This window comes from Typopeltis vanoorti, chromosome 21 (genome assembly GCF_054136105.1).
Source record: "Typopeltis vanoorti isolate ZY-2024b chromosome 21, IOZ_Tvanoo_1.0, whole genome shotgun sequence".
Classification (NCBI taxonomy): domain Eukaryota; kingdom Metazoa; phylum Arthropoda; class Arachnida; order Uropygi; family Thelyphonidae; genus Typopeltis; species Typopeltis vanoorti.
In genome coordinates, this window is record NC_143569.1 from 108,187,203 (window position 1) to 108,212,601 (window position 25,399).

The following is a 25,399-nucleotide window of genomic DNA, read 5'->3' on the forward strand; positions in this document are numbered from 1 at the left end:
GAGTTTCAAGATATATAGTGCAAATTCTAAAACAATTTGATGTTACAATTGCTTTTAAATCTTTTCACACCATATAGAATTTCTACATTGACAAAAGGCTGTTCCTTTTGAAACACATACTGAGATATACAAGATTCAGTGTCTGGAAGAAGTTTCATAAAAAAAAAGAATTCCATTAAAAATAACACTACTGAAGCAACATTTAGTTTAAAAGAATGCCACTTTACTTGTCCGTGAAATGGATTTGTCCTCTTCTCTGGCAAAATGTATTCTCTGGCAAAAATTTTTTTTCAAGGAATCATCAGAGGTGATATAATCATATAGCATCTTAAACAGGAACAAGAATCTCTGTCTTCATAACATTTGGAAGTCTTATACATTTACGTAACCTATTAGATGTTTGATATTCCAGTGTCCATCTAAACCTTTAGGGGTGCTTAAGGGTCAAGGCTATAAACTGAGAGGAGACCTCCACATAGGCTTTAAAGGAATACAGAGAACAGACCAGGGCTTCTGACCTAATGTCCAATCCTCACCTTCTTGTGGTGCACCTTATTGGGTATCTACCTGGATACGGAACGAATGAGGATGGGCTGGCAATTTGGGATTTAGCCGACCAAATTGTATTCTTATTGGCTTAAACCAATATACAAAATGATGGTACAACATCACAAAATTTCATGCTGGCAGGGGTGCCGCCCAGTTAAACAAGGCCCCCATTGTTTTCGCCAGGGAACCAGGAAGAACAGCGAAAAGTCAGCTACTGGAAGAAATCTGAAAGCACACCCCAACTCAACATCACCAGAGTTAAAGATCGGGACTATCAACATAACAAGTCTGAATGGCAAAGAAATGGAGCTAGCTGAGGAATTAGATAAGTACCAGATTGACATAATAGGGGTGACTGAAACAAAAAAAACAAAAACTGGTGAGATCTTTCTGAGCAATAAGTACAAAATGTTATATTCAGGCAATGACAATCAAGGAAAAGAAGGAGTAGCCATAGTATTCAACACTAAATACGAAGCTTCTTGAATGGCAGACAGTCTCAAGTAGAGTGATGTGGGAAAATATGAGAATGGGGATCTGGACAATGAGACTTATTTGTGCCTATGGTTCCACAGAAGGTTCTACTAAGGTAGAAGTGGAGGAATTTTTTAGTGCTTTAGAGAACGCAACTGACACAATGAAACGGAAAAGTTGATCCTTGTTGGGGATCTAAATAGCAGAGTAGGAAATGATTGTCAGATATACAAAAATATTTCTCCAAAAAGAAAAATTGGAGAAAAGAGCAAAGCTAATAATAATGGCAAATACTTGTTGGATTTCTGCATATCACATGGGCTGGTTATTATTAACACCATGTTCCAACATAAAAATGTGCACAAATTCACATGGTGAGAAGAGGCAAGGAATAAAAAAATTCTCATTGACTATGTTATTGTTGCACTATATTCTTGGTATTTACCCATAATGTGAACTTAGCTCCTAGGAGCTAAGTTCACATTATGGGTAAATACCAAGAATAGTGATCGGAGCTTGCTCCACCCTTACTATGAGTTGCCTCAGTTTGTACTACCAAATGGGTCAGGTGCTGCACTATCCAGGTATTTGCTTACGCTTGGAATCGCCAAACTTTATATAGTGTCTATATTCGGCTAAGAAACAATATGGGATGTAATATCCCTTAACTTAAATAAGTTCATGTTGCCAAATTGAAGCCTTTGGCTCTTCATATAATTAGTCATTACCTTTATTTTATTTGAATTTATAGCCATATTATAATTTCTGCAGGTTTCTTGTAATTTTGCAAGCTGACGATTTGATTTGTTATCTGTTATAATTAATACATCTACATGTATGATATAGGTCAGGGCTGTCCAAACTTGGGCAATCCGAGGGCTGTATTAAAAAAAAAGATTTATCTGAGGGCCACATCCAGAATAATAAATACAGTACATATATTAAATTATTTGGAGAGTCCTACCATTAATTAGGTTTAGCAAGCACTTCGAAAATTTCATAAGAAAGAAAAGTCATGGTGCTTATAAAAGTTTTTATTGAAACAGTAGAAAAGAAACAATAATTATTTATTTCATTTTAGCGATAGCTGTGCAGTAGTTCGGCTTTGTTTACTAAAATACCTATATCAATTTCGATGCTTGTAGTTGCCAATCACAGTAAATTTGCAAGAGAATTATCTATCAATGAACATCTGTACTTTAATTTAATGAATTTCATCATTGTAAAAGTGCTTTTGTAAAGATATGTGCTCCTGACTTTGAGCACATCTTGAGTCCAAAGTTCCTCAATTTTGGGTACCTCTCTATTGGTAGTAATTTTAAAAACATCTTCTCCTTTTTCACTTCTGTTAGTATAAAAAAGGGTCTCATTGAAAATTGCACAATTCCAGCTGAAGGTCAGATCTTACATTTTCAATGGGGACAGTCAAGAGTTGAGTAAAAATTAAAATATCTTCTTTAATTTCCTTAAAATCACTAAATCGATTCTCAAAATCCTCAGTAATCATTTCAATATACTTTACATGAGCTGACAGTGATATTTCCTCAAAATTCTTCATTTCTTCAAAATGTTCTTTGCAATTCAGGAAAAAAAAAAGTAACAATATTATTAGCCAATGTTAATTTAAAAAGCTTCAATTTACTTTTAAAGCCATTTAAATGACCATGTAAGTTGGCATATTATGTTGTTTGCCCTGCAATATGAAAACGTGAAACTCACGATGAGTCAGCAACCTATTACCTCCTCATATAATATTAATATTAGTTATTTTTATAGCTACTTTCACGGCATTGACTTCATGTAGAAATTTTCCACAGAATGCTTCTTGGTGAATTATGCAATGCATTGTAGGGAAGTTAAAATTATTTTGTTTCACTAGTCCACAAAAGCCGCTTCCAGTTCCCGTCATAGCTTTGGCCTCATCTGTTACGATGCAGGAATATTTATCAAATCCTCCATAGTTCATAATAGAATTTTGAGCTGCTTCAAAAATATCAATACCTTTAGTAGTCCCATGTAAAGGTATAAGACTGAGGAGTTCTTCATTAATAGTTCGAACAAAAATTAAAAGTTGACTTATGTCTGCTTGATCAATGCTTTCATCCACACACACACACACACACAATGAAAAATACTCACAATCTGCTCTGAAATCACACAGCTTTTTTGATATTGATCCAAGTGTTGTACATGTCTTGTGATGATATGTTTAGATAATGCCACTTTTTCAAACTCCTCGACTAATTTCGGCACATTAGCTTGTTTTGCCATTTCAATTGCCCATTTCTTCACAAACACATCATCACTAAAAACCTTTTTTTTTGTTTTCACTAGCTCCAATGCTACTTTGTACAAAGTGGCAATGCTTGAACTTTGTTTAGTGTTATGTTTTGCAAAATGACTTGTTTGGTGCATCGATTTCCTCTTATATGGAAATTGAGCACACTTTGCCTATACTTCAGGTGCTACATCATCGTGTGCAGCATCCCGTTCGCCCTGCAATAATGTAGCACCCAAATCATGTAGCTGCTATATGATTGGGAGGAAATTTTTGGCAGACTGCCAGGAAATTTCCATGGACCAGTGGAAATTCTTACCTGTAACAATGTGAAAAATTTGGAATGAAAAATTTTTAAAAACATTTGTTTTAATATATTTTGCATTCAGTTTTGCACAATTGCTATTTTAAAATAAAATAACTTTATTTTTTTTCAGCCATTCACTTTAAAACCTTAAAAAAAATCTTAACCTGAAAGATTCAGGCATCATGGTTAGCTTTCATGTTACTTCTTTGTTTACCAGTGTATCATTTTCTTTCAGCCATTCATTATGTACTTCAAATGATGGCTCACTGTTATTGTTATGTGTTGATGTTATGATGACAGAGTTATATAACTGTACATCCCAACCTCATCCATATCGGGAAGATTTGGAGGCAGGTCTTGAACAGTGCTTTTATTGTCTGTATGGTCATCCTAATAAGCGTACCAAAGCAAAACACCTTCAGGAACATAATCCTTCACAAGTGAGTAATTTCTGCCTTCTATTCTTTATTTTATTTTTCAGCCAATTATTCAGCATTAACATTTTCATTGCCAAGCTGAAAATTGGAATTTCGTGTGGTGGCCAAATTTTTTATATTTTTTTATTTAGTTAGTGACGTCCACGCGATAACGCGTGATCGGCCGCTCAGTGAGAACTCGCATCACGCGATATCGCATGATTGACAATGAACATGTTAAAAGTTTCATTGAAATTATGATGCTTTTAGGTTATAATGCTAAATTTGAAAAAATCTTGTATAAAGAATACTAGAATCATTTACTTCCATAAATCACAATTTGATCACTGGTGAAGATGCGTTTCCGTAATTTATGTTTGACAATAAATGATATTCTTGTGTTTGCTCCTTCACCCAAGCATTAGTTAAACAAAAGTTTGCATTTGAAATATCTTTGCAACTAGGCTACGTGTATGTTGATGGTGTCCCTCAAATGAGGTCATAATTTTGCTTCCTTAGATAGTTCCATGTTCTAGAAATTTTCACCAACATTAACATGGTATCTAGGGATTGACAAATTATGCAAAAAATGTGCTCACCCAAGATCCTTTCATTTTTTTAAGCAATATCCCCCACTGAGTCAGTAGAAGTTCTATCAGTTGATTAGTGGGGGCTGCATCTGTGCTTTTTAAAAATATCTTTTAAGACATTTTTTAGTAAATTAAAAAAAAAATCTATTTTATCCAGTTTGATGCTACTCGCTAGCACAAAATTTACTTGTCGAGCCTTGGTGGTATCCACAGTTTACTTCCCATGGTGGCTAATTGTATTCTAAACAGGGCTGGAATTCCTAGAAATTCCAAACCTCCAAGTGCAACATTCCACATAAGGAAATATTAACCTTAAAAAAAACCTTGCATAACAAAAATATTATCACCAAAGTAGGTAAGGAATATGCCACTTTCATTACATCTTCGCCTAAAGAAATTATCAAAAAATGTATAAACCTTACCATGTCAAACCTTAGTCCCCCCCACCTTCATCCAGTAGTTGATAGCATATACTGGCCAACCTACAAACTTGCCAAACAACAAGTAAAATCACTTCCTCCCTCATGGGAAAATAAAAATTCAAAACTCAGCCCCCCCTTCCTTCATCCAGCAGTTGATAGCATAGATTGTCCAACCTACAAATCTGCCAAACAACAAGCAAAATCACTTCCTCCCTCATGGGAAAATCTCCATCCATGATCAAAAATTCTGTTCACTTTAAAACCTTAAAAAAAATCTTAACCTGAAAGATTCAGGCATCATGGTCAGCTTTCATGTTACTTCTTTGTTTACCAGTGTATCATTGATAAACACCCTTGACCTTATCAAGTCAGTTTTTGTTCTGATATAAAAAGGAAAAATGTAAAACAACTAGATGCTATGGGTTCCCTTCTCCTGCCCCCAGCCAATTTCTACATGTAATTCTTAGCAAATCTGGTACTCAACACAGCTACCCAAACCAATAGTTTGGCTATGTATTTAGAGATGTCTTTGCTCATTTTTATTAATGGCTTGTTATCAAGTCCTCCCTCATTTAAAGACTACATTATGCATAGCATACTGCGGAATTTGGTGGTATGCCGTGCTTGTGGCTGGAGATTGGTTTGCCACTAGTCAAGGCACAAGACAAGGGGACCCAATATCAATCATCTTCATCACACATCTGGGAAGAACACTAGATAAGATTAAAGAAGAAGGTGGAGGCATTTCAATAAATGGTATGAGAATTAACTACCTCTGCTTTGATGATATCGTCCTGATTGAAGAAGACGCAGCAAGGCTGGAACAGATATTGCAAACACTATACACAGAAGGAAAATATGGATTAAATGTCAACTTTGAAAAAACTAAAACAATGATGTTCAGACAACAGGAGTTACTGAACAGAGTTACGATAGACAGATTTCAACTGGAAAATGTGGAACACCTCACATATCTTGGATGCCACATGACGCATGACTTGGACCCCAAAAAAGATACAAATTAGAATAGCCAGAGCAACAACTATTTTAAAAGCCATGGACAAAATATGGAAGAGTCGAGCTATAAAGATGCAAACTAAACTGTGCATTATAGAAACCTTTATCTTAAGCAGCATGCTCTATGGATGCGAGACCTGGGTACTCCTGAGAGAATCTGAAAGGAGGATATTGGCATTTGAGAGAAAGTGCTATAGAAAGATCTTGAGAATAAGTTGGATACAGAAAGTGAAAAATGAGGAAATCTACAGACGAATACAATCAAAAGAAAATCTGATCCAGAAAATAATCAAAAGGAAACTACATCTATTTGGCCATATATATAGAATGAATGATAATAGAAAACTAAAAACGTTGCTGTTTGGAATAATTGAAGGAAAGAACAAAAGAGGAAGGCCAAACAGAGAATGGGACGATGACATCGCCAAATGGTGTGGAAACTATATATACAAACTGAGTCATCTCACAAAATAGAATGCAACAGAAGAATCATATCAATATGGCAGCAGACACCTACGGGCATTGGACCCATGGTTGTTGATGATGATGAGTGCTTGTGGCATTGTATGCATCTCATAGTTGGATTTGTGGCAGGTGAGAGATCAGGAAGTGCATATATGCAGAAAATGTAGGAAATGAGAAGAGTTTTGTGAGTTGGAGATTAGTATAACAGACCTAAGGCCCAAGACACAAATAGCTGGACTCTTTACGACCTGCAGTCACGGAGAAATCCTAACTGAAATCACAGATCCATCAAGGTAATAACAGACTTTGGCAGCGTTGCATCAGAGGCAGGAGAATACCGACCTAGAGAGACAAGTAATGTAATAGAGGATCAGGATAATGAACAGAATGGAAATGAAAAAATAAAAGTGGGAAGTGTTGAAAGTTTGAATCATTGTGAAGTTTTTGGAGATGGTCTTAGTTGGAAGGATGAATGGTGAGCAAGAGTGGGTAGCTTACAGAGAGAGAGAGAGATGAACTAAAAGAGGAGATGGAATGTCTTGGGAATGAGTTGAGAAGCGTTAAAGAAGAGATTAAGGAAATGGATGAGATCAATGCAAGCTGACTGAGAGTAGGAGTGAGAGAGAGTTGTGGAAATGGTAGAAGAGGAGAGAATAGAAACAGCAGGAGAGAGGGAATGAGAAAAATACGAGGTAGTGCTGGAACCGGTAACAGAGAGATGCCAGGACAGCAGGTAAGTAAGGGAAAGAAAGAAAGTGTAAGAGGATAGAGAGTGAGGGATACTTATTATCCTATATTTCGTTGAATTCAAATCAGCATCATCAGGGATTAATAGACTTGTATTAGACATGTGCAATCAGGCACATTTTAGTAACAAAGATGAAAAAAAACAGAGCAATACAGGAAGACCTAAAGTCCTATAATAAAGTCCTACAATTTTGCCACTTATTGGTTTCAGTTAGATGTTCTTGGGCTGACCGTCTGCCGATGAGGGTTTCCGATATAAGGAGGAATCTGATACAACAATATTTGTTTAGGTTGGGATAGTTGGTAAGGGCTTCAGCTGATTCAAGGAAAAGTCTCTTGAACTTGAATTTGCTTCAGTGGAGTAAAGTGACTTTTTTTCCAGTGGATCCTGTGCCAAGTATCCAGAGCATGGTCGGCTAATCCTGAGTAGCCATAAGGGTGGAATTGGATGTAATCCTCATGCTCTGATATGCAGATGTTGGCTGATTAAGCTGGTCTTTTTGGGAGTGGATAAGGGCTGTTAGTTTTTTGTGTGGTTTATAGGTGGTCACAAGATTGTGCTTAATATCTTGGCCACCTTTTCTGAGATGTCACGGAAATAGGGAATGGTGATAGATTTGCTGAAATCTATGTTAGGCAAGGTGGGGAGGAACATGATGTTAAAAATTATTTGTATTTGTTGGGAGGTATAGCCATTGGCCAAAAAAGTGTTTTTATTTGGCTGAGCTCTGTGTTGAGTGCATTGTTACCTGAGCAAATTGATTTTGCCTGATAGACTAAGGTTTTTATAGTTCCAAATTGTTGTGGGGGGGGGGTTGCTGATGTGACTATTGATGAATGTGTCTACCTGTGTGTATGGTTTTTTCTGTAAACTGTGATGGTCAGGGATCCATTAAGAAATCGAGGGTACAGCTAGGAGTTCTCCATATCTGTACCCTTGATTTCTTTGTAGAATTTTCCTTACCAAATGAAACAGCCCAAGTTTTTAATGAACTGTAAAAGAGCTGATATATCAGGAAAAAATTCTACCTGGATAAGTGCCAAGGTGGGATATTTATGAATGAAGAGGAGACATTCAAACTAACCATGATGTCAGTGTGGAAGAGATTTTGATATGTGACAATGTATTATGAATAGTACAGCAAAGCACTTTGGGTAAATGTTTAGCTAGTTTGTGGGTAGATGAGTTTATACCATCTACAATTGGATGTAGAGGTACATCCTCTTTATGGAATTTTGAAAGTCTACAAATATGAGGAGTCTGTAATTCTAGGGTTTGTTAGTTATATCTGCTGACCAAGAGAAAAGAGCAAAACTAATAATAATGGCAAATATCTGTTGGATTTCTGCTCAGGATATGGACTGGTTATTACCAACACCATGTTCCAACATAAAAATGTGCACAAATTCACATGGAGAGAAGAGGCAAGGAATAAGAAAAGTCTCATTGACTATGTTATTGTTGATAGTGACGTTTTCTCCCTGGTGCAGGACACCAGAGTGTACAGAGGATTTGAAATTGGAAGTGATCACTATTTAGTCTTGAGCAGGATAAAATTGAATTTCATATTGAAAAGAATAACATGTAAGAAAGTTTTAAAGCGAATAAAATTTGAGCAGCTCTCAGATGTGAACTGTAGACTAAAATACAGAAAGATTATTGGGAAAAAAAATGAAAGAGTTTGAGAACAGGAATCAAACCTTGGAGATTCAGTGGCAAACTCTGAAGAAAACATTGATTGATTCTGCCAGAGAGACATGTGGTGAGGTTCTCTGCAAGGATAAAAAAAATCAGAACTCCCTGGTGGACACAGGAAGTTAAAGAGGCAGTGAAGGAAAAGAATAAAGCATATCAAAAGTTCCTGTCAAATAAGTCAGCTTGTGCTCTTAGAGAATATAGGGACAAATGCAAGAATGCTAAACACTGTGTAAAACTAGCTAAACAAAAGTCATGGAGGACTTTGGCAAGAACATAGAAAATAAATATCAAGAAGGTGGTAAAATATTCTGGATGTTGTTAAAGAAGCTTAGGAATGGAGGAGAGAGTGCTGTAAAAGGAGTTAGAGATGATAAAGGTGACATGAAAACAGGAGAAAAAGATATCCTTGAAGTATGGAGTAATTACTTTGAAAAACTGCTAAATGAAACAAGCAGTGATGACAACACAATGGTAAAAAACACTGACTAGGCATGCAGTCAGGAATACATATCCCTACTTGAAGTAGAAAAAGCCATCAAAGGCTTGAAATGTGGAAAGACAGCAGGAGTAGATGATATTCGACCAGAAATGCTGAAGTATGGTGGTATAAGATTCTTACAGTGGCTGCACTGCATAGTTCAGAAAGCCTGGACAGAGGGACAAATCCCCGATGATTTGAGTAGAGCTCTCATAGTACCCATATATAAAAAGGGAAATAAAACTGAATGTGAGAATTACAGAGGTATTTCCCTACTGAGTGTTCCTGGCAAGATCTATGCAAGTATACTTGAGAAACGGTTCAGAAGAATTGTGGAAGAAAAGCTTGGTGAAGAACAAGCTGGATTCAGGCCAAATAGAGGCTGTCAGGATCAGATCTTCACTTTACAACAAATAGTCGAGAAAGCATGGGAATATAACAAAGATCTGTATTTAAGTTTTGTCGATTTGGAAAAGGCATGTGACAAGGTGCCAAGAGAGAAGCTATTCAATACGCTGCAGTCGTATGGTGTCAATGGGGAATTATATCAAACAATACTTAGTCTTTATTTGAGTTGTAAGTCAGCAGTTAGAATTGAAGGAAGTACAGGAAGATGGTTTAATGTTAAATCTGGTGTCAGCAAGGATGTACATTATCACCTCTGTTATTCACTATCTATATGGATCACATTATGAAGGAAAGTGGTATTAAACATATCAAAATTGGAGATGTTAATGTCAGCTCTTTGCTTTATGCGGATGAAGTTGTACTTCTAAATAAATCTGCTACAAGTCTACAAGATTCTCTGACTAAATTGAATAGCTGTTGTAATAGATATGGTATGAGGGTCAGCAATAAAAAACAAAGACAATGAAAATAGGCAGAATCATTGAAAATGTCAACTGTGTTGTGAATGGAGAACCTGTGGAACAAGTAAAACATTTCTGCTATTTAGGCACGATTTTTACTGAAGATGGTAAATTAAATATATAAATAGACAACAGAATCAGCAAAGCTGGTATGGTGGGAAGTCAATTGAATAAATTCATATGGAATAAGAGAGAAATTAGTCAGAACACTAAGTTAGCTGTATACAAGACAGTGTTCAAACCAGTTTTAACTTATGGATCTGAGAGCTGGGTCAGAAGTAAAACACTTGACCAAAAACTAGAGACCACAGATATGAGAGTCCTGAGAAAGATTATAGCGGGAACAGATGGCATCAATGGCAATATCATATTAAAAACGAGGATATTAGGAAAGAACTTGACATTGTCAGCATCCAGGAATGCGTTAGCAGAGCTAATCTCAGGTGGTATGGTCACTTAAACAGAATGGGTGAGGAAAGATTAGCAAAAAAGTGTTCTCTGCCAGGTTGGCAGAAAAACGACCCTGAGGAAGACCAAGATATAGGTGGATTGATACGGTACAAAGTGACTTAGACAATAGAAATATAAAATCTGATAATGTTGGAGTCTTGACAAGTAACAGACTGATTTGGTGGAAAATTGTAGATAGGAAGTTAGTAATGATGTAGTTTTTTTCATGTAGTACTATCATATCCTGTACACCCCTTGAGGGTACATGGCTGGAATTTGATGAATGATCTGCTGACCAGGAAGTAATTTTTTTAATAGTCTGTGTACGGTTGTAATCTCTGTATGGATGCATTATTATTATTATTATTATTTCCACCCAAAGACCTCATGGAGTCAAAGACTCATCTGGGAGGTCCTTTTATCACAAACACAGCTCATCATACTGTGTTTTAAACACATTCAAGCTCTTTGCCGACACCCCATTCTCAGGCAAGGCATTCCAGTCATTCATAACTCTGCACGAAAAAACCTGCCTCTCACTCCCCTATTCACACCCTCTTTATACAGTTTCCAGGGATGACCTCTGGTTCTCCCCTGATCTCCCACTATTCTCTGTAAATCTTCTCCAGCATTGATCCTATAACAACCCTTTACCAATTTGTAGTCTATCATATCTCCCCTCTTCTTCCTGTCCGCCAAACTCTGCAAATTACATCTTCTCAATCTTTCCTCATACTCACCATTCCAGAGTTAGAAACTACCTTAGTCAGTCTCCTTTGGACCCTTTCCAACATCTCTTCATCCTTCTGAAAACCCGATGACCAAATCTGGGTACAATAGTCCATGTGTGGCCTAATCAAAGCCTTATACAATCGAATAAGAATTTCCCTACTTCTACACGTCAGTGTCCTCCGCATCATTTCCAGAAGCCTTTGTATTGTCTTCACAATTTTTAGCGCTGTGTCCCCTAAATTTTAGATCCTTATCCACTATCACCTCCAGATCTCTTATTTCCTCTATTTCCAACAATATATTCTCACCAAGCATAAATTCTGCATCACATCTTTGTTTTCCAAATTTTGAAACCTTACATTTTGCAACATTGAATTCACATCCCCATTTCCATGCCTAATCACTCAATCTATTCAAATCTTCCTTTAAGGCCACAACATCTTCACTACACTTCATGGTTCATTCCAACTTTGCATCATCTGCAAACAACTGAATATCTCCATCCATATCTTCACGTATATCATTAATATACAAGTTAAACAGTAATGGACTTAAAACAGACCCCTGAGGCACTCCACTAGTGACTCTCCTTTTCCTGGATATCGCTCCCCAGTACACAACTTGTTGATACCTATCAGATAGCCAGTCTCCAATCCAATGCACTAATCTAATATCCAACCCCATCTGCTCTTGTTCAACCTATCATGAGGTACTCTATTAATAGCCTTTGCGAAATCCAAGTATATTACTGTGTATCCTTTTTCTCTGTCCAAGGAAGTAGTCACTTTATTGTAATAAGTAGATTACTAAAACAGGAACCCCCCCCCCCCCCTTTAGCAAATCCATGTTGTCCATCAAAGATTATACCATTGCTGCAACCCAACTCTGGATCCTAGTTCTCACAAGCTTCTCCAACAACTCAACCACAACACCTGACACAGAGATAGGCCTATAGTTTGATGGTTGAGTTCAATCACATCCTTTATGAAGTGGCACAATCTTGCCCTCCTTCCACTCCTTAGGAACTTAACCGAGTGCAAGACTGATATTAAAAACATGTCAAGGCAGGTGTCAACTCCCTGGCACATTCCTTCAGAATACATGGTGATATATTATCAAGTCCCACAGCCTTATTAACATCTAGTTTACTCAACTCCCCATACACTTCTTGCTCACTTACAGTCAATCTCTCCTCCCAATCATCAACTGCTCTCAATCCCTCCATGAAGTCATATTCATAAGATTGAAAGATCTTTATGAACTGTTCATTAAGTATCTCCACCACGCATTCTGCATCAGCTGTCTTTATACCATTTTCTCCAATTAATGTCATCCTCCCATAATTATTCTTTCTTTTGCTGGCTACATATCAAAAGAAATCCTTAGGATTCTTTTTGGCTTCATTAGCCAACTGCTGTACATACCTCTCTTTAGCTAACCTCACTGACCAAGTCACCCTCCATGCTTGGTCTTTGTAGACCTCATGGAATTGGATATTTCCACTTCTCTTATGTTGCCTCCACAATGCCCTTTTTCTCTGTATCGCATGCTTAATCTCTTTATTCATCCATCTCACACCCACCTTATTTAACCTTCTCACCCTTGGAATACATTTAGACATTGCATCTACTAAACAGTTTTTGAAAATCCCCAAGCTGCATTGATCTCTTTTCCAGCTAACTCCTCATTCCACGCCACACCTGAGCTCTTCATAATCACCCCCCCCCCCCTTGTAGTTACACATATAACCTTTTCTCGCAGAGGTCGTCACACTTCTGGAAACCACCCAGGTAATCACCTTATGGTCACTCTCACCAATTGGTGGATGATTTGACACCTCATTTATAATTAAATCCTCTGATGAGATGACCAAATCCAAGACCCTTTATCCTCGTTTGCCCTCTGTTACATACTGTCTGAGGTAGTTATCCCTCAAAAACTCAAGAAACTCATTTTCTTTACTTCCAGTTGCTATCTCATCATTCCAGTCTATATTGCTATAATTAAAATCACCCATAATGATTACCCTTTTCTTATTTACTTAGCTAATTTGATTGTACATTTCATTATCACCACCATCCACATTACCTGGTCTATAACAACATCCCACCAAGTATTTGATTCCGCTCACCTCTATCTCACACCATACTGCCTCAAAACCACTGGCAATATTTCCCTCTTGCATCTCTACTTTATATGGACATAACTCTTTCTCTATCATCAATAGCATTCCCCCTCCCTTTTTACCCCTTCTGTCCTCACGAAACACATCATATACCCTTCCATCACTATTCCTGTCAGGATGTCATCCTCTTCCAACCATTTCTCACTTATTCCGACAATTTTAGGGTGAACAGACACAATTAGTGCAACCATTTCATCTGCCTTGTTTCTTATACTTCTAGCATTTGTATACAAACACAACAGCTCATTTTTGGATCTACAGCTCATTTTTGGATCTGATGGCACTCACTCGATGTGATCTCTCCATGCTCAACTGGGACCATTTCTGCTTCTTCATTTTAAAACCCTTTTCAATTCCAACTGTTTCCTCTTGATCCCTGGTCATCCCATTCCTTTCCTGCCTACACATGCTCACCTCCTCTTGGAGCATCCACCTTTCTCATTCTGTGAACCCCTGTCCACCCTGAGCTTCCTCTTTTCCCTGCTCCTCTTGCACACCCATTCTCTCATTTTCTATACTCATTCCACTCACTTCCCCATTCATAATCTTTCCTGTCTTACTCTCCCGCTCTTCCACATCACTTTCCACTCGATCTGATTCATTCTCTCTATTCACTTCTCTACCTTCCAGCAGCAGTCTCTCCAAGCGACTCACACCATAACCACTCAAATGCAGTCCATCACCCCCATACAGCTTACTTCATCCCTCAAACTCATTCCACGTATTAACAGTATGGTGGTAATTTAGTGGGTCATTTTTTTAATGTACAGAAAGTCCCCAGGTTATGGACGAGATACATTCTAAAAACATCTTTAGGTCGGATTTGTATGTAACTCAGATCCCCTGACGAAGAGTGCATATACGATAATAATAATAACAATATTAAATGGCTTCAATGAGACGAAAGGATTCAGCTAATTCTTTTGTCATAAACTTGCAATATGTAAACTGTTTACATGAATGGAAGAACTAGTTCCTGAATTATTAATTTAATTATTTAATTATTAATTATACTTATTGTGAGCCTTGGGAGTTCATTCGTAAGTTGGATCATCATTAACTCAGGACTGCCTGCAATCCGTACAGTTTAAAATGACAGTAGATTGCCCTCGTCAACGTTCAGGATTATCATCATCATCATCATCATCAAATTCCTGCCATGTACCCTCAAGGGGTGTACAGGATATGACAGTACTACATGAAAAAATTACATCATTACTAACTTCCTATCTACAATTTTCCTCCAAATCAGTCTGTTACTTGTCAAGACTCCAACATTATCATATCTTATATTTCTATCGTCTAAGGCACTTTGTACCGTATCAATCCACCTATATCTTGGTCTTCCTCTGGGTCGTTTTCCTGCCAACCTGGCAGAGAACACTTGTTTTGCTAATCTTTCCTCTCCCATTCTATTTAAGTGACCATACCATCTGAGATTAGCTCTGCTAACGCATTCCTGGATGCTGACAATGTCAAGTTCTTTCCTAATATCCTCATTTTTAATATGATATTGCCATTGATGCCATCTGTTCACGCCTCTAATCTTTCTCAGGACTCTCATATCTGCGGTCTCTAGTCTTTGGTCAAGTGTTTTACTTCTGACCCAGCTCTCAGATCCATAAGTTAAAATTGGTTTGAACACAGTCTTGTATACAGCTAATTTAGTGTTCCGACTAATTTCTTTCTTATTCCATATGAATTTATTCAATTGACTTCCCACGATACCAGCTTTGCTGATTCTGTTGTCTATTTCTATATTTAATTTACCATCTTCACTAAAAATTGTGCCTAAGTAGCTGAAATGTTTTACTTGTTCCACAGGTTTTCCATTCACAACACAGTTGACATTTTCAATGATTCTGCCTATTTTCATTGTCTTTGTCTTTTTATTGCTGACCTTCATACCATATCTATTACAACAGCTATTCAATTTAGTCAGAGAATCTTGCAGACTTGTAGCGGATTTATTTAGAAGTATAACATCATCCGCATAAAGCAAAGAGCTGACATTAACATCTCCAATTTTGATATCAGGTTTAATACCACATTCCTTCATAATGTGATCCATATAGATAATGAATAACAGAGGGGATAACGTACATCCTTGTCTCACACCAGATTTAACATTAAACCATCTTCCTGTACTTCCTTCAATTCTAACTGCAGACTCACAACTCAAATAAAGACTAAGTATTGCTTGATATAATGCCCCATTGACACCATATAACTGCAGCGTATTGAATAGCTTCTCTCTTGGCACCTTGTCATATGCCTTTTCCAAATCGACAAAACTTAAATACAGATCTTTGTTATATTCCCATGCTTTCTCGACTATTTGTCGTAAAGTGAAGATCTGATCCTGACAGCCTCTATTTGGCCTGAATCCAGCTTGTTCTTCACCAAGCTTTTCTTCCACAATTCTTCTCAACCGTTTCTCAAGTATACTTGCATAGATCTTGCCAGGAACACTCAGTAGGGAAATACCTCTGTAATTCTCACATTCAGTTTTATTTCCCTTTTTATATATGGGTACTATGAGAGCTCTACTCCAATCATCGGGAATTCGTCCCTCTGTCCAGGCTTTCTGAACTATGCAGTGCAGCCACTGTAAGACTCTTATACCACCATACTTCAGCATTTCTGGTCGAATATCATCTACTCCTGCTGCCTTTCCACATTTCAAGCCTTTGATGGCTTTTTCTACTTCAAGTATGGATATGTATTCCTGACTGCATGCCTGGTCAGTGTTTTTTATCACTGTGCTGTCATCACTGCTTGTTTCATTTAGCAGTTTTTCAAAGTAATTACCCCATACTTCAAGGATATCTTTTTCTCCTGTTTTCATTTCACCTTTATCATCTCTAATTCCTTTTACAGCACTCTTTCCTCCATTCCTAAGCTTCTTCAACAACCTCCAGAATATTTTGCCACCTTCTTGATATTTATTTTCTATATTCTTGCCAAAGTCCTCCCATGACTTTTGTTTAGCTAGTTTTACACACTGTTTAGCTTTCTTACATTTGTCTCTGTATTCTGTAAGAGTAAAAGCTGACTTATTTGCCAGGAACTTTTGATATGCTTTCTTCTTTTCCTTCACTGCCTCTTTAACTTCCTGTGTCCACCAGGGAGTTCTGATTTTTTTATCTTTGCACACAACCTCACCACATGCCTCTCTGGCAGAATCAATCAATGTTTCCTTTAGAGTTTGCCACTGAATCTCCAAGGTTTGATTCCTGTTCTCAAACTCTTTCATTTTCTTTTCAATAATATTTCTGTATTTTAGTCTACAGTTTACATCTGAGAGCTGCTCAACTTTTATTCGCTTTAAAACTTTCTTACATGTTATTCTTTTCAATATGAAACTCAATTTTATCCTGCTCAAGACTAAATAGTGATCACTTCCAATTTCAAATCCTCTGTACACTCTGGTGTCCTGCACCAGGGAGAAAACATCACTATCAACAATAACATAGTCAATGAGACTTTTCTTATTCCTAGCCTCTTCTCTCCATGTGAATTTGTGCACATTTTTATGTTGGAACATGGTGTTAGTAATAACCAGTCCATGTCCTGAGCAGAAATCCAACAGATATTTGCCATTATTATTAGCTTTGCTCTTTTCTCCAAATTTTCCCAAAATATTTTTGTATGTCTCACAATCATTTCCTACTCTACTATTTAGATCCCCAACAAGGACCAACTTTTCCTTTTTCATTGTGTCAGTTGCTTTTTCTAAAGCCTCAAAAAATTCCTCCACTTCTACCTTAGTAGAACCTTCTGTGGGACCATAGGCACAAATAAGTCTCATTGTCCAGTTCCCCATTCTCATATTTGCCCACATTACTCTACTTGAGACTGACTGCCATTCAAGAAGATTAGCCTCGTATTTTGTGTTGAATACTATGGCTACTCCTTCTTTTCCTTGATTGTTATTGCCTGAATATAACATTTTGTATTTATTGCTCAGAAAGATCTCACCAGTTTTGGTCTTTTTTGTTTCAGTCACCCCTATTATGTCGATCTGGTACTTATCTAATTCCTCAGCTAGCTCCATTTCTTTGCCATTCAGGCTTCTTACGTTGATAGTACCGATCTTTAACTCTGGTGATGTTGAGTTGGGGTTTGTTTTCAGATTTGTTCCAGTAGCTGACTTTTCGCTGTTCGCCCTGGTTCCCTGGCGAAAACAACGGGGGCCTTGTTTAACCGGGCGACGCCCCAGCCGGCATGAAATTTTGTCATGTTGTACCATCATTTTTTATTTTGGTTTAACCAATAAGAATACAATTTGGTCGGCTAAATCCCAAATTGCCAGCCCATCCTCGTTCGTTCAGTATCAAAGTAGATACCCAACAGGGTGCACCACGAGAAGGTGAGGATTGGACATTAGGTCAGAAGCCCTGGTCGGTTCTCCGCATTCCTTTAAAGGCTATGTGGAGGTCTCCTCTCAGTTATACAGCTTTGACCCTTAAGCACCCCGTTCAGGATTATTATTATTATTATTTTTGTTTTTTACGGCTATTTTACCTCTTTTTGTTTAGGAGTGCCCCTTTTTTAATGTCATTGGGTTTTTTACTCAAGAATTTTTAGGGCATTGCAGATGTATTTTAGAGACAAATATTTTATATGTAGCATAATAGAAGAAAATTCCAATAAACCCTTCCCCTTCCTCAAAAAAACAGTTTCTATTTTCAGCCCCCCTCTTTCGCCTTTTTCCCACCCTACAAAAAAAGCGCTCTTCACCCTTAAAAATAATATATGTATATATTATATAAAAAACCCTTTTTTTTCCAAATTAATTCTCCCACATTGCCTCCCCCCCACTTTCCTTTTAACACGTTTGCTGCCAACTACAAGTATACTCGTAGTTGGTAAACCAGCCACACAAAGCCAGCTACGAGTATACTCGTATGACGCTTACCGCCAGCAACGAGATTACTGTACTGACCTTGAAGAAGTGAAAATGCTTGGCTTGTGGAACTAGCATCAAAACTGTGTATTCTCATAGATGGTATATGCTCTGCACAAGCCAACTACGAGTATGCTCGTATGATGCTTACCACCAGCAATGAGATTACCGTACTGACCTTGAAGAAGTGAAATTGCTTGCCGTACGGGAACAGACTATGCCGAAGTAGCATGGCAGCGAACATGTTAACACCATAACAGCAGAAGTATGCACATCGCAACAGAAAGACAGGCAACAACATCCAAGAAAAGGCATGTGTGAATTTTCTTCTGTTATGCTATATATATTTGTCTCTAAAATACATCTGCAATGCCCTAAGAATTCTTGTGTAAAAAGCCAGTGACATTAAAAAAAGGTTACTCCTAAACGAAAACAGGCAAAATAGCAGTAAAAATTATAGTTTTTAAGAGGAGTAACATTGGAGTTTTCCCAGAAATAATGCATATTTTTTTTGTTATTTCTTAGATGTAGAATGGTTTATATTCTCTGTTATGCAGGTTGCTTGCAGGAGGTTTGCCTGTGATAGCACGTTAGCTACATCAAGCCTAATATTGTTGTCCTCGCTGGTGGGAAGGTTGTACATTCCACACTTGATCTGGATCACGAAATCTAATCTTTGGCTGGTATGTGTCTAGGTGTGGTGCTGAGGTTTTGGCCATGGCCGAGTGCATTGATGGTGGCTGCTTCAAGGATGGCAGTGGATAGATTAACCATGTTGGGTTCAAGCAGTCTTGGAGATGTTGGTAACTTTTTTTTGTTAAATTTTTGAACATTTTGATATGGTTCTTTTTGTGAATTCCTTGGCCGTGGATGCATTCAAGATGTCGGAGAGGATCCCAAATGTTTGCATTCAGGGGTCACAGAGAGCTCCTCTTGCAGTGTACAAATAGCTTTGTTGGTGTGGGTAAGCACCAAGCAAGTCACTCAAGTTTGCTCTCAGTAGGACGAAGCTTATAAATGTGGAGAGTGGGAATTACTTTATCATCCCTACATTGTTTAAGAAAGGCTAGTCTGTTGAATTTTCTTGCTAGTTTTAGTTTTAATGTGCTGACATTATGGGCCCTGCGTGCAACTACATCTCCATGGATGATTTTAATCCTAGTGTTTAGGTTTATACATTGATTCTCCAGCATCATATATAGTTTAAGGAAATTAACAACATTTTGTTAATAAATAAAATTATTTACTTATTATCCTATATTTTGCCAAAGCCAAATTGGCATCATCAGGGATTAATACACATATTAGACATGTGCATGCAGATACACTTCAGCAACAAAGATGAAAAAACAGGAGAAATACAGGAAGACCTAAAGTTACAAGACAACCAAATGGATCCCTGACCCTCACAGTCTACAGAACCCCCCCCCACCACCACCACCACCACACACCCACACAGTAGATACATCCATCAACACTCACATCACCCACTCTTCCAACATTTTGGAACTATAAACACCTTAGTCCATCAGGCCAAATTAATTTGCTCAGATAACAATGCACTCAACACAACTCATCCACATAAAAATCACTTGTTTGACCATTGGCTACACCTCTCAACAAATATAAAGAATTTTAACACTATGTACCCACACTGCTCCCTCCCCCAACCTAGATTACACCAAATCTATCACCATCTCCTTATTTCCGTGACATCTCCAAAATGGTGGCCAAGATGTTAAAAAAGCACAATCTTGTGACCACCCACAAACTACACAAAAAGCTAGCAGCCCGTACCATCTCCCCCAGAAACCATCTAACACCTCTGGGTTTACCTGGAGTTTACCAGGTACCCTGCAGCTGCAACCTTTCTTATTATGGACGAACAGGTAGGACAGCCAACATCCGCACATTAGAGCACCAGGATTACATCAGATTCCACCACTATGGATTCTCAGGATTAGTAGACAATTCCATGCATACCCAGCACATGATCCATTTGAAAAAAAAACAACCTTACTCCACTCAAAAAGGATTAAAACAGAATTTAATACTTCCTATATTTCGTCCTAGTCACTAGGACATCTATGGGGATTACAAAAACAACTAATGTAACATGAACACAAATATCATACAATACTAAGCCCAACTACGTGTGTGACACTAAAATCCTATCTAGGTGGAGCGCCCTCTAAGGGCGGTTGTAGGTGGCCTGGAATGCAAGGTGGGACCTCTGGTGATGAGTGTTTCCCAAATCTTCGGAAGCTTAATGCAACCTAATTTATTAAGATTTGGTTGATTTCTGAGAGCTGCTTCTAAGAAAAGTCTCTCTTTCTTGAATTTGCTGTGGTGGAGCATGGTGGTTTTCTTCCATGATACCCTGTGGGTGGTGTCCAGGACATGGTCAGCCAAGCCTGAATGACCATAGTTGTGTTTACAGATGTAAGACGTGTTCCTCCAGGCAGATGGATGCTGATCTCCCTGTCTGTCCAAAATATGCTGGTTTACAGGAACAGGGTATTTTGTAAACTCCAGGCAGAGAGAGAGAGAGAGAGAGAAGAGGGAGCTGATCTTTCGTAGAACGGATAAGGGTAGCAAGTTTGCAATGGGGCTTATATGCTGTGTGTAGGTTGTACTTTTTTAGAATCTTGGCTATTTTTTCGGATGTGCTATGGATGTAGGGAATGGTGATGCCATTTATAAAATCTTGTTGACGAGAAGGATGGGGAATGGGGGAGGAACTGATTATTTTTTTGATATTGTGATCGCTGTAGCCATTGGAGAGGAAAGTACTGTGTATGTGGTTAAGCTCAGTAGTGAGGGCGGTTCCACTGGAACAAAGATTGAGGGCTCTCTTGGTCAGAGTTTTAATAATGCCATATTGTTGAGAGGGGTGGTGGTGGGAGAGTTTGTGAATGTATCTGCCTGTGTGTGGGTTTTCTGTTTACAGTGAAGGCAAGTGTATCATTAGGCAGGCGTGTAACTATGGTGTCTAGGAAGGGTAAACAATTGTTCTTTTCCTTTTCCATAGTAAACTGGATTCTTGGATGTAGGCTATTGAGATGACTGAGGAAGGAGTCTAACATGTCTGGGCCATGAGGCCAAATAGAGAACACATCATCTACATATCTTAGCCAGATAGAAGGTTTGAGTGGGGCTGAGTCTATGGCTCGTTTTTCGAAATCTTCCATGTAGAAATTGCTGAGAGGGGGGAACCCATGGCAGCTCCCTCTATCTGCTTGTAGATTTTGTTCTTCCAAGAAAAATACCCAGAGTTAATGACAAAGGAAAAGAGATCAAAGATGTCAGACAAAAAAACGTTTTCTAACAGAGATAAGGTGTCGGTTAAGGGGATATTGGTAAACAAAGAGGAGATATCAAAGCTTACCAATATGTCTGCGTTATTCAAGGTTAAATTTTCTGAGGGCTTTAAAGTGGGTCGAGTTTTTTATATAGGAAGTGGATTTTCCAATGAGGGAGGTCAGAGAGTTGGTCAGCTGTTTAGACAGTCTGTAGCAAGGTGCATTGGTGGCATCTACTATAGGCCTGAGTGGGGAATTGGGTTTGTGGATTTTTGGTAAACCGTATATTCGGGGGGGGGAGCGGAAAGGTTTAAGTTTTTTCGTGATGTTAGGGGGCCAGGAAGATACTTTTTTAAGTAAGATTTTTAATTTCTTAACTTGTGTTTTTGTGGGGTCGTGTTCTAGCGGGATGTAGGTAGCGCGATCACGGAGGATAATATTCATTTTACGATTGTATTCATTGGTATTAAGAACGACTGTGGCATTACCCTTATCCGCTCTGGTGATGATGATACGTTTTTCTTTCCGTAATTTCAGGAGAACCATTAAGCCTCCAACATGATGTCCTCACAGCACTTAAGCTGCTACACACAAACTTTACTCCATTGAAGCAAATTCAAGTTCGAGAGGCTTTTCCTTGAATTAGCTGCAGCAGTTACCAACTATCCCAACCTAAAAAAATATGGTTGTATCAGACTCTCCCCCTCATCTGTAGACCATCAGCCCAATGGCCTAGAACACCTAACCGAAGAGCTAATAGGTCATGTAATTGTAGGACTTTAGGTCTTCCTGTATCTCTCTCTCTGGTTTTTTCATCTTTGTTACTGAAATGTGCCCATGTGCATATGTCTAATACAAGTGCACTAATTCCTGACAGTGCCAGTTTGACTTTGGTGAAATATAGGATAATAGGTAAATAATTTTATCTATTAACAAACACGTTGTTAATTTCCTTAAACTATATACAATGATGTAAGGAAAACTGTAGGCCCAAAAGAATGTTGAAATGCATGTTCCAGAATGATCCCGAATTATCAGAAATGAAGGAGAGGAGTTTTTGGTGTTGCTCAGCTTGACAAAAAAAAATTATTGGCATCAGCAAAGACCTTGTCAGAAAATTATGTACTGACAGGAATAGAATATAACAGATATTGTATTTTTAGAGAAGACAGAAGAAATAGCGTTGGAAGAGGGTCATTATTAATTATAGCTGAAGAACTTCAACTAACAAAAATAGGAGTTAAGGAAGAGTGTAGATCTGAGGGAAATGGTTTGTTTGAGGCTGTCTGGTTAAGATAGATGCTAATAGGAGATGTGAAGTCATTAGCTTCTATATACAAGTACCTCAGTACTATAAATTAAAGATGGCAATATGTTGGATATTGCCATCTTTAATTATAATTTCTTGAATATAATTTGAATATAATTTCTTGCCATCTTTAATTTATTGCCATGTTGTGTGAGCCTCAGTTCTGAATGTTTTTGTGCAGATGTGTTCCAGTGGATGCCCACAACTTCATATCCAACATATTGGTCAATGAATGGCAATTTTTACATATTAACCTTTGTAGCATCCTACATCATATTTGATGAATGGTGAGTCATCCTTGCAGATAGCACTTGAAGCTGACTCCCTGCACTTCTCTCAGTATGGTATCGCTGATTCTTGAACTTGGATGGCCCATTTCAAACTCATGCCAAAGCTTCTTATGCCAAATCGAATGAATGCCATTTGTGCATTGGAAGTGGTCAGGGATTGTTTGAATGAGACAGTATCAGACTGTATTCAGGGTCAGGAGGATAAATTGATTACAGATTAAGTGAATGTGTAACAGTATAAAGCAGGAGCTGCAAATACTGAAAGCATTGTGGAACAAATATAAACAAAAAAGTGAACAGCATGCTCATGAGCGATATAAAGCACAACCAAGAAGGGTAACTAGTATGATAAGGAAGGCTAAAACAGATTAGTTACTAAGTGATCAGTCTGCAAAGTTTTAATATCTAGTCCTCGCACAAAAGGCTACAAGACCTATAGCACACTAGTGTCATGTGCGGGTAAGAGGAATAGAAGAAAGGAGGAGTCTGTTATGAGACAGTATCAGACTGTATTCAGGGTCAGGAGGATAAATTGATTACAGATTAAGTGAATGTGTAACAGTATAAAGCAGGAGCTGCAAATACTGAAAGCATTGTGGAACAAATATAAACAAAAAAGTGAACAGCATGCTCATGAGCGATATAAAGCACAACCAAGAAGGGTAACTAGTATGATAAGGAAGGCTAAAACAGATTAGTTACTAAGTGATCAGTCTGCAAAGTTTTAATATCTAGTCCTCGCACAAAAGGCTACAAGACCTATAGCACACTAGTGTCATGTGCGGGTAAGAGGAATAGAAGAAAGGAGGAGTCTGTTATGAGACAGTATCAGACTGTATTCAGGGTCAGGAGGATAAATTGATTACAGATTAAGTGAATGTGTAACAGTATAAAGCAGGAGCTGCAAATACTGAAAGCATTGTGGAACAAATATAAACAAAAAAGTGAACAGCATGCTCATGAGCGATATAAAGCACAACCAAGAAGGGTAACTAGTATGATAAGGAAGGCTAAAACAGATTAGTTACTAAGTGATCAGTCTGCAAAGTTTTAATATCTAGTCCTCGCACAAAAGGCTACAAGACCTATAGCACACTAGTGTCATGTGCGGGTAAGAGGAATAGAAGAAAGGAGGAGTCTGTTCGCATTCATTAGGCGGTGAATTTGCAGTTGCTGACATGACAGAGACCAATGTGAATTTAGATAGATGAACCTGGACAGTATGTCAACTCGTCTGCTATGAGAATGTGCAAATGAACTGGCAGCACCTCTGACAAAGTTGTTCACTCTAAGTCTCAGCTCTTGCAAAGTTCAAAGGAGTGGAAGGATGGTAAGGTGACTTCCATTGCATAAAGGTTGTTCCAAAACAGAAGTAGCTGACAGTAGAAACCAATGACTGCCTGCCCTTCCTGGACACACTGATCACACATCTTCCAGAAGGTTCCTTATCATTTTCTGTTTATAGAAACCCCCCCACACACACATACATACAGGGAGATATTTACACAAACAATCACACCACAACTCTTCTCAACAATATGTTATCTTAAAAACACTAACTCAGCTAGAGCAATCTGTTCCAATGACATTGCTCTCACTACTGAACTTTCTCACCTGCGCCACACCTTCCTAACCAATGGCTATAATCCCCATAAGATAGATAAAATACTAAATGCTACCCAGAACCCCCCCCCTCCCCAACTATCTACCACAAAAGACTACAACAAAACTATCACCATCCCATACATCAAAGGCACATCTGAAAAGATATCTAGGCTGCTTAACAAACACTAACTGCACACTGTATTTAAACCTTATGTGAAATTGGCAACTCTCATCTGTTCACCTAATGACAGATTCACTTCTTTATCACATCCAGGAGTCTATGAAGTGTCCTGTTCTTGTCATCGG

The 25,399-nt window shown here is 38.1% G+C and overlaps 1 protein-coding gene across 3 annotated transcripts in view; it reads left to right on the forward strand.

The window, feature by feature from the left end:
• LOC150095180 (calcineurin-binding protein cabin-1-like) overlaps positions 1–25,399 on the forward strand; it is a 1,028,489-nt gene that overhangs the window by 485,914 nt on the left and 517,176 nt on the right. For all 3 annotated transcript variants that reach the window (XR_016550194.1, XM_090411711.1, XM_090411712.1), the window contains exon 27: positions 3,844–4,048. Coding sequence is in view for 2 of the 3 variants with exons in the window: in XM_090411711.1 (XP_090267837.1) it covers positions 3,844–4,048 (205 nt within the window). In the remaining variant the exon portion in view is untranslated. The remainder of the gene's footprint in view (positions 1–3,843; positions 4,049–25,399) is intronic.